This window comes from Triplophysa rosa, linkage group LG23 (genome assembly GCF_024868665.1).
Source record: "Triplophysa rosa linkage group LG23, Trosa_1v2, whole genome shotgun sequence".
Lineage (NCBI taxonomy): Eukaryota > Metazoa > Chordata > Actinopteri > Cypriniformes > Nemacheilidae > Triplophysa > Triplophysa rosa.
Genome location: NC_079912.1, coordinates 11,018,647 through 11,039,117, shown reverse-complemented (window position 1 = coordinate 11,039,117; position 20,471 = coordinate 11,018,647). Strand labels below are relative to the sequence as shown.

General features: G+C 36.2%; 2 protein-coding genes across 3 annotated transcripts; both read right to left on the bottom strand.

Annotated features, from left to right (window-relative positions):
• Positions 1-62: 62 nt before the first annotated feature.
• Positions 63-4,208, bottom strand: LOC130547217 (B-cell receptor CD22-like). The gene is made up of 8 exons (XM_057322975.1): positions 3,913-4,208; positions 3,691-3,777; positions 3,136-3,537; positions 2,577-2,897; positions 2,165-2,428; positions 1,922-2,015; positions 1,805-1,844; positions 63-1,249 (listed from the first exon to the last, which is right to left on the bottom strand). The coding sequence occupies exons 2-8, from the start codon at positions 3,755-3,757 to the stop codon at positions 1,115-1,117; spliced, it is 1,323 nt and encodes a 440-aa protein (XP_057178958.1). The 5' UTR covers positions 3,758-3,777; positions 3,913-4,208; the 3' UTR covers positions 63-1,114.
• Positions 4,209-5,932: 1,724 nt separating this feature from the next.
• On the bottom strand, positions 5,933-9,384 carry LOC130547186 (B-cell receptor CD22-like). Of its 2 annotated transcripts, none has more exons than XM_057322938.1 (7): positions 9,000-9,384; positions 8,517-8,918; positions 7,958-8,278; positions 7,546-7,809; positions 7,303-7,396; positions 7,148-7,202; positions 5,933-7,037 (listed from the first exon to the last, which is right to left on the bottom strand). In XM_057322938.1, exons 1-7 carry the CDS (start codon positions 9,064-9,066, stop codon positions 6,783-6,785), a joined length of 1,458 nt encoding a protein of 485 aa, XP_057178921.1. In that variant the 5' UTR covers positions 9,067-9,384; the 3' UTR covers positions 5,933-6,782. The 2 variants fall into 2 exon arrangements, with proteins under 2 accessions (XP_057178921.1, XP_057178922.1); XM_057322939.1 differs by having other exon boundaries at positions 7,160-7,202.
• Between the last annotated feature and the right edge of the window lie 11,087 nt (positions 9,385-20,471).

Here is a 20,471-nt window from a genome sequence, read left to right as displayed (position 1 = left end):
AGTATAATATAAAGACAGAAAACAAGCAAAGACTAAACTCAATGACATGCAAGAGTGAGAAATTTGTTTATTTGTGAATTTGTGTTAATGCAATTTACTATTTTTCTTAATACAATATTATGTTATGTAGTTTGCCAATTGGATAAAAACGGCATTCAATAATCCAAGAAATAGTGAATTTCTATCTGAATATGGCACACACAAAGTAAAATACTTAATACCATTTCTGTGCTAATAATTTGTAACAAGGGTGGTAATCATTTTCCGTAGGGCGTAGCTCCGTAGCAAAGGGAAATTAAAATCTTTCAGAATTTTCTCATCCTCTCGTCATTTCAAACCTGTATGACTTTCTTTCTTCTGCAGAACACAAAAGAAGATATTTTGAAGAACGTTGGTAACCAAACAACATTGGACCTCATTGACTTTCCATTGTATGGACACAAAACCAATGAGACATTTCTCAAAATATCCTCTTTCGTGTTCTACAGCAGAACGAGCCATATAGAGGTTTTGAAAAAAACATAACGGTGAGAAAATGTTTTTTATTTGGGTAATTCTTAATTTTACTCTGAATAAGAGTATATGAATGTTTTATTAGAGCAAACAGAGACCATAAACGAAGTAGATGGGTTCAGTATTTTTTACATTTAGTTGTTGTTTGTATATGGTGCAAAATATTAACGACGTTTAATCATTAAGAGAATTCAATATTAAGAATAAAGGAAAATGGTGAAATCAAAGTGTTAGAAATACAGCTTGCAGCAAAAAGTCTGCATTTTAAGTCATTTTGAATTTCATTATGAAAAACAAAATTTTATAAAACTGTGAAAATACATAAAAAAATAGATGGAAAAATGTTACAACACAATCATGAAAACATTTACTTTTACCATCTTTACAGTACTCATACTGTTCTGCTGTTTAGTCAAACATCTTTAGATTCACATATATTTGGTATATTATTTTCATAATCACAGACAGGAACAATTTAACAAAATACATTTTGATGTTGACAAAATTCCAAATGTTGCACAATTTTCAGACACTTTTGCTAGCACAACAGTATTAAGACTATTGGCCGAGATACAGACTACAATTTTTTAATGGGAATTCTTTATGGCACCTGAGTGTACTGTACAGTACTTGTAAGTTCATCACATCTGAAATTTGTTCCTGCGATGAAGCAGTTCTTCAGCTTTGACACGTCAGTCTCTCCATAGAAGATGATGAGTGTTTCGTCATCAGCGATCTGTTCATTCAAATGTCATGAAAACGGCTTTTAAACATTTACAATATCATTTTTAAGCTGGTGAGTGAATTAATAATGTTGTAACACTTTCTAGCCTGCATTTATAATGCATTAAAATCCAGACATAATGCCTGTTACATCATCTGACAAATAATCAGACAAACAACAAGCTGCTATAAAATATTATTTTCAGTTAAAAATGTTACAAGTTTTATGCTTTATAATATATGATAAACTTTAACTGTGCATTTTGTCTCAAACTCTTAATTTACTGAATACTTTGGGTAGTAGTTGTTGTTGTTGCATTTAGGTTTAGGTTCGGGGTAGGATTAAGGAATGCAGAATATAATCATGAAAAATAAGGCATTATTATGTCCTTCATAAGTACTAATAAATAGCCAATATACTAGTAATATGCAAGCTAATAGGTTAAAACTGGAAAAAGTCTTAGGAAGAAGTCTTTTAGTCTTTGATCATAGAAAAACAATTTACATTTCATAAAAATTAGCAATTAATTCCTGATTAGATTTTTGTAACAGTGGACCGGAGACCCACCTGATCTTTTTCTCTGATATTGTTTTGACTGGATGCCATCCTGTTAGAGAATACAACTTTGAGTGATGTTTGTGTAAATAAATATAAATATATATATAGCTCATGTTATATAATTACCTCACACAATAAACAAATACTGCAGAAAGCACAAGTAAAGTCAGAAGTCCTCCTGTACAGCCATAAATCACAGATTTAGAGGATCCATTGTGCTCTGAAACACAACAGGGATACATTTATTTAACAACAAAGATGCTTCATAAATGACTGAGAACATAAATGTGAATTCCGTTAAATATCCAAATCTATAAAAGTTACTTTCTGTAGGTTAAATATTTTTTGTTAAATATGTTAAATATTCACCTTTTATCATGAGCTGGATCTCTTCTGACATCTGGTTGCCAAATTTATTCTGTGCTGTGCAGAAATACCATCCTGTATTATTATGAGTAACAATGAGGGTAATATTTTTATTCCAGGCTAGAGGTGTCTCCTGTCCACGTCTGTACCAGGTGTAGCTAATGTTTTTTGAATGACTGCCTTTGGTGTTGCAGGTCAAAGTCACATTAGTGCCCACAGAGACTGAAGCAGATGGTTCAACACTGACAGATGTCTTTTTTGGAGGAACTTGGGGGAGAAAGCACACATGACAGACATTAAATGATGAGACTTGCACAGTGTTTAACTCCACTGATACCAAACATAACCATACGTATTTGACAACAAAAGAGTAATATAACAAATTAACCATTGAAAACGGCTTAAATTCTCTTACACAGAACTTGTAGCGTTATGGTGTTTTCCACAGTTGTGTCTTTAGAGATGTGTGTTGGATATGTTACAGTGCAGGAGATGTTCTTCTTGTGATCCGTGTATGAAGCATTGAAGGTCATTGTGGAAATCACAGATTGAGTTTTATCAGGTTTCTCTTGTATCTGTGTTGTGATGTTGGCAGATGAGGGGATGTAAGACCAGGATAATGTAGGAGGTTTTTTGGGGCAGGGAGCTTCAGCAGAACACCTCAGACTGACTGAAGTGCCCTCCACATGTTTGGACACATGTGGAGTGATACTGAGTTCAGGAGGATGTGGTGAATCTGCAGGGGGAATAATTGTAGATAGTTATTTTTAAAGCACGTACAAATGCAGTTTTAAAGGCACGCGCATTCATGATTGGTTTTGTTGGTAAAATTGTCTGATAATATGGGATGTTGCAGAGGTAATGTTTTACCTTAACATGAGCACATCTAACACATTTTGAAGTCTGTTTTTGTTAAGCGTATATTTTTTATTTTAATTTAAGTTAGTAAACAGATAGTCTGTGTTGGCATTTACCCATAACATTGATCCTCACAGTCTTGCGTGAATCACTTGAATCATCTGGATTGGTGTTAAATGTTGCTCTGAACACATCTGGCTCCATTTGCAGTCTGAAGTAATAAGTGTCTGAATGATTCATCATGATGTTATAGAAGACAGTGGTGCAGTTTCTCTTTTGCAGGTTTCCAATCATCTCTATGTGACTGAATCCTTGGATGATGTTTTCACTGCTGTTAAACACTAGCAAACTACTTTCTTTATTAAAGTATGGAGACTTCATCATCCAAATTCCATAAATGTGTTTTGTGTTCTGCAGTTTCTCATCAAAATCAGGGACATCAAATGTGCAGGGTATCTGTACACAAGATCCTGTGAGAGCTGTTACTGTGTTTGGAAGTAAAGCTGAATACACATCAGCTGAAACATAAACACACAGTAATGGAAAGATAAGAGACATGACTGTTTTATCATTCTGTTTTGAATTGCTATTAATGCACATTATAATAATTTGTATAACCTGCCATGCAATGGTAATGCTTTGCCTTTGAATATATAGAAAGACTGACAAACCTGAATGAGTGTGTAGTAACACAGAGCTGCTGATGATAATGAAGAAAATGATCTCAATTTTTGCCATATGGATTCTTATCAAGGGCACTGAAAATAATTTACCAACAAATGACAGAATCACTTTATAATTCATCACACTACATTTCTGTCATGAGCACAGTGCTCAACTGATAAAAAACGTAAAGAAGAAGAGTTAAAAAGTCTTGCAGAAAGTGTTCTTACCTCAAATAAGAGTTTGACAAAAGCAGAAGTGTCCAAAAATGTCTTCCTCAACTTAAACGAGTCATACAGGAAGACAGTTACTGCAAGAAAAGAAACAACACGATATTCACAAGAATATACAGTACATACTGTACCAGACCTTAAAGGAATAGTTCATCTTTAAATTGAAAATTCTGTAATGATGTATTCAACCTGTTGTCATTTTTAACCTGTGTGAATTTCTTTCTTCTGCAGAACACAAAAGAAGATATTTAAAAAAATGTTGGTAACCAAAAACATTGGTCCCCATTGACTTCTAATGTATGGACACAAAACCAATGCAAGTCAATAGGGAGCAATGGTTTTCTGTTACCAACATTTTTCAAAATATCTCCTTTTGTGTTCTGCATAAGAAAGAAAGTCGGGTTTGAAATGTCATGAGTAAATGAGGACAGAATGTTCATTTTGCTTGCTTTCCTTAAAAAATGTGAGTATCAGTAAAAATGTGTCCAAAAAAAATAAGTCAGCAGCAACTGAAAATAAATGTCTAAATGTAAACTTGAAACATAAATGATCATCGTTACAGTTTTATTTATATTACACGAGTGAGAAACAAACAAAGATTTTTTTAAATGAAAGATACTTATCTCAAAGATAGCATGCAGTGATATCACTGCCCACCATAAAAACGTCCCTAGTACCGGAAGGGCGGTTTCACACTTTCAAAAGGAAGAGGAATGCAAAAAAACTCAGTATTTCCATGAGTACATATGACATTACCAAACATTAGAAAAATACAAGAATAAACAGGTCATTCTTTATATACCGCTGCTTTAAATATCAAATACAGTCTGCCTGTTAAATGTTTGTTCATTCCTTAAGTTGTCAAAACGTTTTTAATTTCTATTTAACTCTGTCTTGTTAATCATCAGTAAACATTTAAAATATTTAGCAAGGACTCATGGACATTATTTGATTGTTGGTTGATGGAATAATAATAATAAAATAAAAAACTGTATTTAATCTGCTTCTTAGCATAAAATGCAAGCAAATAATATGGTCCTCCTGTGAACTTTTACCTCATATAACATAAAGGCTAAACTCAGTGACACATAAGAGTGAAGTTTTTTTATTTGTAAATTTGTCGCAATACAGTTTACTAAGTTATATGAAACAATATTTCTCATATGCATGTAGATTGCAAAGTAGGGTGAGCAGATAATTAAACAGATGATGAATTGGAATCTAAATGACACTCAAATTCTGTCATGGCTCTGCTTCATTTAGTCATGTTTTTCTTGGTCCTGTAGTAGAGTCATGACAAAGCCTTTGGTTATGTGTGGAGAGAAACATATTATTGTCCTTTTGACAATAATATGCGTTCTCTCCAGTGTCTTGTCATCTTACCTTTAAATTCCCTCGTTTCTTTGTCCTGGGCTGGTGTATTATGTGTGTGTTTCATGCTCGTGCTTCCCATTGGTTATTCCTCTGTGCTTGTGTCTTCATGGATGTATCGCCCTTGTCAAAGTAAGTCTAGTTTAGTGTTAGTCTATTGTAATCTTGTCCAGTGTTGTATTAGTCTCTGTTTATTTAGTTAGTGTATTCAGTCGTTGTTCCTGTGGTTCCCGTTCATCGTGTCTTGTTTTCCCCATCGTGGGTTTTTGTTTTGTTTATTATTTGTAAAATTAAACATCTGTTAATACTGTTGTGATAAGACCTGAGTAATTACTAAAAAGTCACTATGATTTTAACAGAATAATTCAGTAAGAACAGAGAGATACTTTTTTTTTAATAATTACTAATGGGTTACCAAGAATTTCTTAATAGTTAATAATGAAAACACAACTCTTCAGCTATTGTCCACAAGACTCATAATAAGCAACAAGGAGAGATATGTCAGATATGTTTGTGAGGTAAGTTGGCTAATGATGCAGTGATTAGGAGGTGTATTTCTTAAGTTTCTTTCTTTTAAAATAAATAAAATAGAAAAAAGGATAAAGATTCATTCGATTTATTTCATTTATATATGAAAAATAAAATCTTGATGAGGACAATATTTGATAGAGATATAAAATAATGAAGTTAACTGAAAGTAAACAAAATAGGTTAAAACTGTATTTTTAATAGTAATCAAGATTATATATAACTAGTTTAATTGACATAATTTTTAGCAGCTGTTAATAAGTAGTTAGTAGATAGTTATTTTAAATGAGTCTTAGTTATTGTATAGTTCTGCGGGAGACATACAGCATTTAGTTGTCATTAATGACTATTAAATAAGTAATAAGTAACTAACTGTTACTTGCCATAAACATCAGTATGCTGTTACCTACTGGTTAGTTAATCTTTCTTCCTTATTAGTGATCTGTAATGACTACAGTGTTAATGCAGCACTAACCATTTGTTCTGCATTAGTTCCTGCATAACTACCTATTAAGTATGAAACAGTATTATAAAGTGTTACCGAAAATTTTTGGCTTATGTGACTAATATTGTCCTCACAAACCAAGACGTAGTCACCCAATCGCTTCATCCCACCTTCCCTGCTACAGAAATTTCTAGAATTTTTAAAAGAATAATTTGTAAAATATGTGAACATTTTTACAGATTTTGTTTAGTTTTACAGTTTTTGATATTTCGTAATTAATGACATAAGCTCAAAAAGTACTTGAGCTAAATACACTAAAACATTGATGCTACATGAAAATAAATATTACCACAATAATTAGCACCACAGAATTTTACAAGAACTATAAAAGGTCGGCTAAAAAAAAATTGTTGTGTTATTAAAATTATGCTAACTTTGTTAATACGTCAAAATGTTTGTGAAAGTTCTTATCCATTCTGGAATTTGTACAATGTCATAAAGAGTTCATTCAATGACATAAACATCACTTTGTCTTGACCTGAGCGTAGAGGTCCTCCTGTTTCTGGTCACTGTTCAATTGTCTCTTTCTCTTTGATCTTTGAATCTCAGCATACTCTGTCTCCGGGTCTTTTCTGGTCACGTTGTCTGTGTGGAGTTCGGAGAAGTCAATCTCTCCATAATGGATCTCATCCGTTTCGTCCTCGGTCACCTCAGTTTTTATGGTCATCTCGACAGCATTGTTAGAATAGATCTCCATGTCTTTATTTTTATCTTCAGTCTGAGGAGAAAAATCAGGGGAAAATTGATCAATATTTATATTTAGAAGATCAGAAAACAATTAATGTTCATAACATTTTATTAAAAATCTTCATAGAAATTATAACTCACCTGAACACTCACCTCATCTCTTCCTCTGATGTTGGTCTGACTGGATGCCCTTGTCCTATTAGACAATACAATCTAAATGTATTTGTTTTGCTTACATAAGCATATAACATCAAAAGGAATAACAACAAAGACAAAAAATATATTCAGTCAAGTACCTCACGCAATAAACAAATACTGCAGAAAGCACAAGTAAAGTCAGAAGTCCTCCTGTACAGCCATAAATCACAGATTTAGAGGATCCATTGTGCTCTGAAACACAACAGGGATACATTTATTTAACAACAAAGATGCTTCATAAATGACTGAGAACATAAATGTGAATTCCGTTAAATATCCAAATCTATAAAAGTTACTTTCTGTAGGTTAAATATTTTTTGTTAAATATGTTAAATATTCACCTTTTATCATGAGCTGGATCTCTTCTGACATCTGGTTGCCAAATTTATTCTGTGCTGTGCAGAAATACCATCCTGTATTATTATGAGTAACAATGAGGGTAATATTTTTATTCCAGGCTAGAGGTGTCTCCTGTCCACGTCTGTACCAGGTGTAGCTAATGTTTTTTGAATGACTGCCTTTGGTGTTGCAGGTCAAAGTCACATTAGTGCCCACAGAGACTGAAGCAGATGGTTCAACACTGACAGATGTCTTTTTTGGAGGAACTTGGGGGAGAAAGCACACATGACAGACATTAAATGATGAGACTTGCACAGTGTTTAACTCCACTGATACCAAACATAACCATACGTATTTGACAACAAAAGAGTAATATAACAAATTAACCATTGAAAACGGCTTAAATTCTCTTACACAGAACTTGTAGCGTTATGGTGTTTTCCACAGTTGTGTCTTTAGAGATGTGTGTTGGATATGTTACAGTGCAGGAGATGTTCTTCTTGTGATCCGTGTATGAAGCATTGAAGGTTATTGTGGAAATCACAGATTGAGTTTTATCAGGTTTCTCTTGTATCTGTGTTGTGATGTTGGCAGATGAGGGGATGTAAGACCAGGATAATGTGGGAGGTTTTTTGGGGCAGGGAGCTTCAGCAGAACACCTCAGACTGACTGAAGTGCCCTCCACATGTTTGGACACATGTGGAGTGATACTGAGTTCAGGAGGATGTGGTGAATCTGCAGGGGGAATAATTGTAGATAGTTATTTTTAAAGCACGTACAAATGCAGTTTTAAAGGCACGCGCATTCATGATTGGTTTTGTTGGTAAAATTGTCTGATAATATGGGATGTTGCAGAGGTAATGTTTTACCTTAACATGAGCACATCTAACACATTTTGAAGTCTGTTTTTGTTAAGCGTATATTTTTTATTTTAATTTAAGTTAGTAAACAGATAGTCTGTGTTGGCATTTACCCATAACATTGATCTTCACAGTCTTGCGTGAATCACTTGAATCATCTGGATTGGTGTTAAATGTTGCTCTGAACACATCTGGCTCCATTTGCAGTCTGAAGTAATAAGTGTCTGAATGATTCATCATGATGTTATAGAAGACAGTGGTGCAGTTTCTCTTTTGCAGGTTTCCAATCATCTCTATGTGACTGAATCCTTGGGTGATGTTTTCACTGCTGTTAAACACTAGCAAACTATTTTCTTTATTAAAGTGTGGAGAGTTCATCATCCAAATTCCATAAATCTGTTTTGTGTTCTGCAGTTTCTCATCAAAATCAGGGACATCAAATGTGCAGGGTATCTGTACACAAGATCCTGTGAGAGCTGTTACTGTGTTTGGAAGTAAAGCTGAATACACATCAGCTGAAACATAAAAAAAACACCAAATAACCATAATGCTACCTGCTAATGCTTAGTGCATGATTTATAGACAGACTGACGAACCTGAACGAGTGTGTAGTAACACAGAGCTGGTGATGATAATGAAGAAAGTGATCTGAATTCTAGCCATTTGGATTCTTATCAAGGGCACTGAAAAGAATTTACTGGAACAAATACCAAAAATAACAGAATCACATCATACTTCATCAAAACACAACACAGACTACATTCCTGTAACTTCACAGTGACACCATATTGTACAACCAGATGCTACAGTATATAACAAGCACAATTTGTCACCACAGATAAAAAAGCATTTAATGAATACATTTAAAAAGCGTTCCATAGTAAAAGCGTTAGTTTTCCCCTCCCAGGCTCCCACCAGCATGGCGCCTGTGTTTGGCATTGCCGATGTGGCCGGAGGCTTATTCCGACTTGTTTTATTTGTTTTTTGCGCTATACTGTTGTTAAGTTTGTCCACAAATGTTGTGTCTTCATGGATGTACGATCGCCAAACGATGCTGTTGATCCGATCCTCTATGGTCGAGTGCGGTGGCGTTTGTTCCTGGTACGGCTCGGGTGCATTCTCAGACCCTTACATATGTCCGTCTGCACCTGCTATAAGTATGCGAAATGGAGAAGGCCTAATAGGAGAGGGCAAAGGGCAGGGAGACAGGTGCATTTTAAGAGACTCCTAAAGGTGGGGCACTGTCATGGTGGTTCCAGACCGTCGTGTCTTCGCACCGTTTTTCCGCATTTCTCCAGGGTTTTGGTCCCGCTGCCTCGGAGAATCTCTACTACTGGTCGCGGAGTATGCACTGAGCACCTGAGGTCGCAACCGCTAGCCTCCGCTTCTGTTTCAGGTGTTGGATTTGTACCGCTCAAGATGGCCTTGATAAACGCCCGCTCAATCACAAACAAGTCATTTCTGCTCAGTGAATTATTTACTTCTAAAAACCTGGATTTTATGCTTCTGACTGAGACTTGGCAACGGAGTATGGAGTACTGCCATTTGATTGAGCTCCGTCCCGCGGATTGTTCATTTATCAGCACGCCAAGTCTCGTGGGCCGCGGTGGAGGACTTGCTGTGGTTTTTAAAAGACATTTTATTTGCTAGTCGAGGAGCGCTGATACATACTCTTCTTTTGAACTACAGATAACTAAGGTCGGTCGATTATACTCTTTTTATTGTATTTTACTGTATCGGCCGCCTGGTCCAGTGACCCCTTTTCTGAGGGATTTTACTGATTTTCTATCATCCATTATTAAGTTGAACAGACTGATTATTGTCGGTGACTTTAATATTCACGTTGACGATGCTGCCTGCAATCAGGGGCGGACTGGCCATCTGGCGTACCGGGCGTTTTCCCGGTGGGCCGCTAACGTATGGGGTCAGATCAGAGGCGATGGCCGATAACGTATGGGGCCGGTGTTGTGCCGAAAACACACTCCCTGCCAGAATCGCACTGCCTTCGCGTGTGCGCGCATGACGTCACTCGATGCCACCACTGGTTTACAAAGGCGATTCTGGTCTGTAAACTCGTGTTTTTCAGTAATCGTTACGAAAATGTCACATTCTTAGACAATGTAAGCAATACAGGAATATTTATGTGATTGATTTAAACTTCGTTTGAATAAATGTCTTATATTTACATACGGAGAATAAGCACTTAGTGGATAGAAATAACGTTGGATTAAACTAAATCGACTTTCTTGTTGTTCCAAATGACTGTAAACAGCAATGCATTACTGACTGAATCAACTCTTTTCATTACACCTAAATGTGTACATTACACCTAGACCTTACACAAGGCAGAAAATTACATGTAGTTGAGGACACACTGTAAAGAAAGCAGACACATCTGACGATATAAAATAATGTATAAATTATCAAATTGAAATTTGAAAAAAAGGGTTTTTTAAATGTTTTTTAAACGGGTATAGACAAATGATGATCCTGCAGAAAGATTTATTGATTTAAGTTGAAAAGGTAATGTAACATGAGGGGGGTTATAATGCTCTCTATAATGCTTTATAATAATGATAGACACTTGTCTTTTTCAGGAGACAGACTACAGATCGAGAGATGTCACCAGCATCCATTTTCATGTGTCTCTGACATTGCAAACCTGAGATTTGGGGGGGTATGATTTCGGCAAGCCTTGCCAAAATCACACTCCCCTCTCTATAATGCTTTATAATAATGATAGACACTTGTCTTTTTCAGGAGACAGACTACAGATCGAGAGATGTCATCAGCATCCGTTTTCATGTGTCTCTGACATTGCAAACCTGAGATTTGGGGGGTATGATTTCGTCAAGCCTTGCCAAAATCACACTCCCCTCTTTATAATGCTTTATAATAATGATAGACACCTGTCTTTTTCAAGAGACAGACTACAGATCGAGAGATGTCACCAGCATCCATTTTCATGCGTCTCTGACATTGCAAACCTGAGATTTGGGTTGGTATGATTTCGGCAAGCCTTGCCAAAATCAAACTCCCCTCTTTATAATGCTTTATAATAATGATAGACACTTGTCTTTTTCAAGAGGATATCTGAAGGATAGGAGTTTTTCAGTGTGTATAGGACCTTATATGTCAGCTAGATTCTGTCCCTTTGTCCTGTGGTGTGCCTCAAGGGTCTGTGCTTGGTCCTCTGTTGTTTAATCTGTATATGCTTCCTCTTAGCAAGATTATTAACAGTTTTAAAATAATATTTTATCATTTCTATCATTTATCATAGCAATGTTCTGTATACTTGTTTAAACAAATCGTCTTTGGAGCGGCTACAAGTTGTACAGAATGCAGCTGCAAGACTTTTGATGAGTTCCAGGAAGAGGTCCCACATCACCCCTGTTCTTAAAGGAGACGTCAGATGAAAACCCCACTTTTTCTGTGTTTAAGTGCTATAATCGGGTCCCCGGTGCATCTTGCAATCCAGAAAATGTGAAAAATATGAACCCAGTAAGTTTGTTTTGGTGTGCCTTTCCCTGTAAGCATGTGAAAAATTCGAGCCATTCAGATTTCGCTCCGATTGTGACGTCCAAAGCGGATTTTATAATAATGTTACCGCCCCTTAATTTACACAGTTCCAACCACCGCGCTCTGCCATTGTTGTTTTCACAAGCGATAGCGCTGTACGTGACGCCATGGCTAAAGTTCGTGGACAACATGCAATGTAGTCGCTGCACAGAGTCCAAACCTAGGAAGTGACAGGAGTGGATTTATTTTATTTTTAGTGGAAATCCATCAGAAACCATAAGTAAAAACCTGCTTGTTTGCGCGAATCACTTCAAACCGGAGTGCTTTTTCAACCTGGGACAGTACAAGCAGGATTAGCTTCAAAGTTGTTCCTCAAGAGGGATCCAGACCGACCGACTGAACGAGACAAAACTGCCGATGTAAGTAATATTTATCAACAGTCTGAATTGATGTAAATGTACCATATATATAGGAGGATAACGTTAGCATATGATAGCGAAGGCTGTCATGGTTCTGCCCCACCTTGTCTTGCTTCTCTTGACCTAGTGGCAGAACCATGATAGAACCTCTTGTTTTATGTGGAGAGTGACGTTTTGTCCCTGATGGTCTTCCACTCTCCGGTGTGGCGTCTCTGTTCCCGCCCTTTCGTCTCCTCGTTATTGTTTGTTAATTAGTTCATGTCCTGCACCTGTCCCCTCTTGATTTATCCCCTTTATTATGCCCTTGTGTCTTCTGTCTCGTGCTGGTTCATTGTCGTTTGTCTGGTGAGTGCCTGTTCTGTGTTAGTTTAGTCATTTGTAGTTCATGTCATGTCATGTCATGTCATGTTTATCTTAGTCTTGTCCTGTTGGAGATTCCCCTGTTTTGTTTTGTTACCCCCACGTGGGTCTTTGTTTTGTATTTATATTTTATTAAATGTCTTGTTAACCCCTTATCCGCTGTCTGCGTCTGGGTCCTCGTACTGTGTCCTTGTTCCCTCACCAGTCATGACAGAAGGCAGCTAAGTCAGTCACGGGCTCAATAGAACATTCAAAGCCAGTGTTAAACTTACTGTATATAAGTGCAGATGGAAACGTGGAGTTTAGCTGTATGAATGTTAATACATTATGTGCGTTAATATGTTTAGCTGCGGCAAGCTGTTTGTTTTGCTAATGAACAGGGGCGAACACTGGGGTTAGTTTCGTTTTAAACGTCTCAAATCATTCGTGCTTAGGCTGAAAAATCTGTCACAGCAAACTAGCTCTCAAGTTGTGTGTGTAACGTTATAACTTGTCAATGACAAGCGCTAAAATCCATGTAATTCCGCTGAGATCTGCAGTGGATTCCGTGGATTTTAGGTAAGCATTCACGCACAAGGTAAGCGCATTAGGATGCGCTGTTTGCTGTGACTGATTTTTTTGTCTCCGGACGAATGATTTCATGTTTAAGACGAAACTAACCGCAGAGGAATTCAGGAAATATCATTTAGCTAAACCATTGCCATGGCAGATAATACACGTGTGTTGTGTTGACACGCCGGACAGAAGGGGGGTGGTGTTCGCTGTAACTCATTATCAGTTAAAGAGACATGCACCAAAACGGGTTGCTGTGAGCATAGCTGTTTTTGACGAGGCAAGAAGGGTTTTGTTTACACAGCCACTGAGTGTTTTTAAGCAAAATATGTTCCAGACATTTCATGAAGACCCTAATAAATCATTACAACTTGTTGAAAGTGCTCGTCTGAGGAGACCTTTAAGGACCTTCATTGGCTGCCTATTGCTTTTAGAGTGCAATAAGTAATTACTTACAGAGCCTTGCATGGTCAGGCACCTTCCTATATTCAGGATCTATTACATGTACATTCTCCTGGTCGGTCTTTAAGGTCCTCTGACCGGGACCATCTAACTATCGAACACGTCTTAAGACGAAAGGTGACCTTTCTGTGCTGTGGCTCCAAGACTCTGGAACTCTCTCCCTCTAGGATTGAGATCAATGGGCTCTTTAAAAGACACCTAAAGACGCACCTCTTTGGACAAGCTTTTAATTAACAGTACAGCTGGGCGGTTATTCAATTTCTGATTCAATTGATATTTGGGCTCTAATTGGTTTCTGTTGTCATGTTTTTATTTTATATTTGATTGCATGTTTGATTTGTTTTACTGATAGTGTTGTAAAGCACTTTGTGATCTCTTGTCTGTGAAAGGTGCTATATAAATAAATTTTACTTGCTTACTTATTTTTAATTATCTTAAAAAAAATCAAACCTCCTTCCTTGTGGGGAAATTCACTTATCAGTGCTGACTGCAGCTAAAAAAAGGTCATGGTTTGTAAAAATGTGTTATCATCAGTTAAATGTGTTACCCATCATGGTCCTAAAATTTGTGTGAATGTAGTTTGGCCAACTTAACTTGATAAAACTAAAACAGTTTTGTTGAGGAATATTTTAAATAACTGAGCTAACCTGAAGGCATTAAGTTAAAGTTGCTAAAGCTGTTTTACTGTGTGTACAGTGCCTTGCGAAAGCATTTTAATTTTATTCACATTTTGTTATGTTGCTGCATATGTTAAACTATACGTTGAATTAGAAAAATGTACATTAATCTACTCCATAAACGATAATGACAAAAAAAACTGATTGTAGCAAACTTTGCAAATTTATGCAAAAATTTAAAACTGAAATAGTTATTGCATAAGCATTCAAGCCCTTTTCAAAATGTGAATAAAATGAAGGCATATGTGCTACGAGTCCATAAATAACTTTGAACATTAACAATAATAACTTTTAGATGAATAACTTTTACATTAACAATAATAATACGACTACATTAATACTAAATGATTTGTGTTTAAACCAGTTGCCGTTGTAAAAAACTACTTTTTTTTACTGACTGTGTTGAGCACCATCATGTATTTGACTTGACTATCAGAGTCAGAGGGCTACTGCAAATTTCACCCGCTTTCCAGGAACCGACAAAACCTTTTAAACTCAATTACTGTAAACTCATTACAGTGATGTTGCAAAAAATACAAGAAATAAAAAATACACAATGTGGAAAAGAATAAAAGAGTTCAAAGTGGAAAGGGCTCTTACCTCAAAACAGTTTTGAGAACAAAAGCAGAAGTGTCTAAAGAACTCTTCCTTGTGACAACCTAAACATGTCATACAGGAAGGCAGTTGTAGTGGAAAAAGTACTGCAATTTAGCCAACACGAAGAAAAGCAACAACACAATCCAAGAGTATATATCAGACCTTAAAGAAACAGTTTACCCAAAGTAGTAAAAATATTATTTAGTCAACCTGTTCTTACTCTAAAGTACAACATATCATAATAAATAAAATGCTACAGCATCACTGATGCGTTATGTTTAAAGAATAAACTGTGACCAACAATGACCAGCAACTGTAGCAGTTTACAGGCCATTTGCCTGTAATGAACAGCGCACTCTATAATGGATGGGTATTTCAACCCAGCATTTTGTCAAAAATGGACAAACCAACTGTTGAGTTGAATTAACCCAGCAGATGTGACCCAAGGAACCATTACTTTATTACTTTATATAACACAACGGTTGGGTTTGTCCATTTATGACCCAATGCTGGGCTGAAATAACAAAATTTTTAGAGTGTAGTGATTGTGTAACTGGATGACCTGTCAACATCACAGTCATTTCTAGTCTACTGTGAATCATCTTTAAGTGTGACTAAACTTGACACTTGCATCATTTTCTGCTTTACTAAGGTCTGAAACAAGGAACTGAACCTGATTTTTAAAGATTTTAACCAGTTTCAATATAGCTTTTTTTTAAGAAACAGCAAGAATGAACAGTGAGAAAATGTTTACATTTTTGCACGTTCCTTGACTTAAAAACAGAAACTGAACAATGAAGAAACATGTAGCTGCACAAGCAGCATATAAAATAACTGTGGCACCCTTATAGACTAAAAATGTCATTGTAATACATTCCAAGAATAGGAAGGAAGGAGGCGGGAACCGGCAAACATTAAATAAAACTTTTAATAAAATAAGCCAACAACAAAACGAAAGTAAAGGGCCGACAGCTACCTCACGGTCAACTGCCAGGCCACACAAACATAAATAAAACTAAACAAAATGTCCAGGCCTGGTCCTCTTTCTTTGTACACTTCTGTCGCTCGACCTTTTATGCTTCCGTAGCTCCTCCGTGAGAGATGCGAGACCGGTGCACCGCGCAGCTGACACTCATTATCACTCGCGTCACCGGCCTCGCATCGTTCCCTCACGGCTCTCGTCCCGCCTTCCACGTTACAGTCATCCTTCAATGCGGTTAAGATGTAATCTAAGAGAAAACATATGTGAGTCAAGTCACAAAACTGCACACCAAACTTTCAGAATAAAATGACTATTTTACCAAGTATCACAGAAGCATTACAGAATAAAAGTTTCACAAAAATTCACAATTACCAAACATGCAATAAACAGTTTCTAATATTATTAAAAACACACTTGCATATGAGACCATCCAAGCTGATGAATGTAGTACTTATCTGTAAAATTAAAAACTTATTGTGCTTATTTATGTTTATGATTAATTCATGTTTTTATTCATGCATATGATTTTGATGTAGAATAATCTTCATCTCCTTTCCTGGGCAAAGAACCATATTGTCTGGATTTATGTTCTTCTCATCCTTTGACATATCACACTTTTAATGAAATCAGAGTTAACATAAGTGCCATCAACCTGTGAATGTTTTTTCCGACCCTGAAAGGAATATTACAGAACTATTACTGAAGATCAACTCTCTTGGGAGTTGATATGGTTTTTATTAAAAATGGCAATATTGTGATCTGCTAAAGAAATAAAAACATACCTGATCTGAGACGTCAGTTTCCTTAAAAGTGGGTTCATTAGACGTTTTTGCTTTTTGTACTCTGTTGATAGGAAATTCACAAACCAATACACTCTTTAAAAAAAGGTGCTTCAAAAGAATAGAAGAACCTTTTGTCTCCATAAAGAACCTTTAACATCTGAAGAACCTTTCTGTTCCACAAAAGGTATTTTGTGGTGAAAAAAGGTTCTTCAGATTAAAAAAGGTAAGAAAGAGATGGTTCTTTAAAGAACCTTTGACTGAAGGGTTAAGCTTTTAAGCACCTTTATTTGTATATTTGTATAGTATATTTACACAAATGCATATATGCAGATCAGGGCCCGTATTCTTAAAGCGTCTAAGAATCCTCTAAGAAAGCTCTTAATTTAGCTTAAAAACTTTTCAGGACCAATCTGAGAGCAACTCTGAGCAAGGAAAAGACAAAAACTTTTATCTTAGTGAGGAGGCGGGGCTGACTTCGTTACTATGCATGACACAGTCTTTTAAAGACTGTGATTGGTTGGTTGACCAAGAAGGAAAAAAGAGCGCTTTTAAGTATAGGGTCAAGTTTGAAATTGCACATGTCTTTTTTCCTGTTTTACCGTACTCACACACAAGCGCACACACACACACGCACTATATACAGTATAAATATTCATTCTTTATTTTTTTTATTTACCATGCTGTTAATGTCAACGTATTTGATAGAAAATGAACAGTGACACAATAAGTTTCTGTAAGTGCTGTAATTGTTTGTGTGATCACTGTTGTGACAGAACCAAATCATCTCTTCTGCATACCTGCATTTCTCCAGTTGCTAAATATGTTCATGTAGTGATTTCTTATATTTCTGGCGCTATGGCATTTCTGCGCTGTTTTGGAGATGTTAGCGTGTCTCTAATAGGATCGGTCACAAACATCTGTGTTGTGTCTTATTAACTCACTGTCATTCAATTCAATGTCATTTTATTTTATAGCGCTTTTACAATTTGCATTGCATCAAAGCAGCTATACAAGAAAACCAAAACCAAAATAATCAAAAGTTGAACACACACGCGCACGCACGCACGCACACACACACACAAAAAACAATAAAAATAAAAAATCTGATAAACCTTAAAAGTAATATGGAAATGGTCATGCATTGCAACACATTTCTTCTCGCTTTTCATGTTTTGTCCATTTTCTCTGCTGCTAAAGAAACTCTTAAGTCTCTTAAAAGTCCTCCTCGCTACTCCTAAAATTTTGGACCTTAAGAGCTCTTTTAAGGGTCAAGATACTTTATGAATTACTTTCTTCTTTACTGGGATCTTTTCTGTAATTCTAAGGGGAAACGCCCACATTTCTAATAATTTTCTTAGAATTTTGTCACTAGGAGCAACTTTTTGCACTAAGATTTTTCATGAATACTGGCCCTGATTTGTAGTGTAATTTCCAAACTGTCAATCAAGAGCTATAGAAATGACAAAAAGCTTTACTTTAGAAAAAAAACTAACTGTACCTACCTTCTACAAAGTGCAACCAGAATAAACAGCAACAGCAAGGCTAAAAATGCTCCTGTAAGTCCTGCGATCAGAGGTACAGAGAATTCTAATGGTCCTGCGATCAAACGGTTATAATTGCTGTTGGTGTTCAGTAATGTAAATGATAAAAGTTATAAAAACAACACTTAGTTCTTCATCAGTAACGTGTTGGTATCTTTCTGAATTCTACAAGAATAAATATTCAATATTAACCACATCATACACAATAAACATGTCAAAAGTCTCACCTTCAACAATAATCTGGATGTCTTCTGATGTCTGTGCACCGTGTTTGTTCTCAGAACAGCTCTTGCCAAAGACAACAATGTTGACTGGACTGATGAATGTTGCTCTAAATATGTCTGGCTCCATTTGCACCCTGAGGTAGTAGACGTCTGAATGATTCTTTGTGACATTATAGAAAACAGTGGTGCATTCACGCCGACTAAGATTTCCAACCATCTCTATATGACTAAATCCTTTAATGATAGGTGGATTGCTGTTGAAAATCAAACCAGTCATCTGACGTGTCATCTTTAGCCAAATACCAAATATCCTCTCTGTTTTATTTAATTTCTCTTCAAAATCAAACACATTGTGTGTACAAGGTATCTGCACACAAGAACCACTCAAAGCTGTAATGTTACTTGTCAATTCAGCATTATAAGTGTCTCCTGACAACAGAAAAGAATTGTTTTATACATTTGTAAGACAACTTTCTTATGCTGCAATAACAAATAATTAAATGAATTAATTTAGAAATAAATAATCACAGCATTATAATCCACACAGCTGCCAAACATTTTTCATTTTTGTTCCCTGTTTAGTTTTTTTTTGAAAATGAAAACAAAAATATGCCCAAAATTAAAAATATATTTAAATCTTACCTATAGCACTGCAGTCTGTAGTTTTGTACTGAGTGAGAACAGCAGAAGTCGAAAATGTTTTCCTGATAGAACAATGAATTTATTCTTCCTGCAACAAATTTGCCAAGAGTTTCGAACACAGAAGTGATGTGGTGATTAAAGGGGTCATATGACACGGCTAAAACGAATATTATTGTTTGTTTTAGATGTAATGTAATGTGTATACAGGATTTAAGGTTCAAAAACGCTGTATTTTCCACATACCGTGCATGTTTGTATCTCCTCTTTGCCCCACCTCTCTAAAACAAGCTGATTTTTTACAAAGCTCATCGCTCTGAAAAGCGAGGTGTGCTATGATTGGCCAGTTAACCAGTGCGTAGTGATTGGTCGAATACTGCAAGCATTTCACGGAAATGTTACGCCTCTTACCATATTCGGAACATCATGTTCGCAAGCAATTCTACTGACAGGTGATCAAATGTCATCGGTACTTCCTTATATCAATTCGAGCCCGAATCTGATACGGAAAATGAAGATGATCAAGCCGATAGGTCTACATCAACTTTGCCAGCGCGACTTGAGCACAATGTAAAGGATTGGTAAGGTTTTATTAAACAAATATTATGTTAAATAGTTCAAAACTATAGCTAATTGTTTTACCTTTTATATACGACGTTATAAAGACTATAAACAAACAACCATATACATCATACAGAGTTTGTGTGAGATAGAAGCAAGGTCGCATTACAGCAGGGAATGGTAACATAATTAATTAAGCGCTTTAGCCCTTCTTGATCAACCAGTGTTACGCTACATCTCGACGCGACTCAACAAAGACAATAAACCCCATTATAAACACGACATGTGTTGCCTCTAGTTGGGACATTATTACTGATTATTAGGACTTATGTTGTCTTTTTTCACGTGGCGCGCGTGTCTGCATTTGCAGATCACAAACACACGACAAACTCAACTCGCGTTAGTCCATAACAGAGTCTTTTACAATGAAAATATACTTACAGGCTGCGAATCTGAAGCGCCAGTGAAGTTTTAATGGTTGGAACGGCCCCACTTTTTAAACAAAGCTTTCGTGCACAGCACCTGCTTTAATCTCTCTCCCACGTTCGTGAAGCAATCGTCGGTGAAATGCGCTGCACAAACTTGAACATTCGGATTGTACTTTTCTGTAACAGTGTTGTAAATAAAATGTAACCATTCGTTTTTAGTTGTCTCATCTTTTGGCAGAGCAAACAAAGAGTCTTTCTTTTCGCAACAAAACACACAGCGTCTCCGCGACATGGCTGCGGCGGTGACGATACAATGAGATTTACA

Bases quoted from the DNA above. Each gene is read 5' to 3' on its own strand.
- LOC130547186 (XM_057322938.1), bottom strand. From the start codon at position 9,066: ATGGCTAGAATTCAGATCACTTTCTTCATTATCATCACCAGCTCTGTG. The intron at 8,279-8,516 runs GTAAATGCCAAC...TTCCCCCTGCAG, and splicing joins TGTGAAGATCAATGTTATGG to ATTCACCACATCCTCCTGAA. The intron at 7,397-7,545 runs GTGAATATTTAA...GTTGTGTTTCAG, and splicing joins GATCCAGCTCATGATAAAAG to AGCACAATGGATCCTCTAAA.
- LOC130547217 (XM_057322975.1), bottom strand. From the start codon at position 3,757: ATGGCAAAAATTGAGATCATTTTCTTCATTATCATCAGCAGCTCTGTG. The intron at 2,429-2,576 runs GTAAGAGAATTT...TTCTCCCCCAAG, and splicing joins CATAACGCTACAAGTTCTGT to TTCCTCCAAAAAAGACATCT. The intron at 1,250-1,804 runs GTGGGTCTCCGG...TTGAATGAACAG, and splicing joins ATATCAGAGAAAAAGATCAG to ATCGCTGATGACGAAACACT.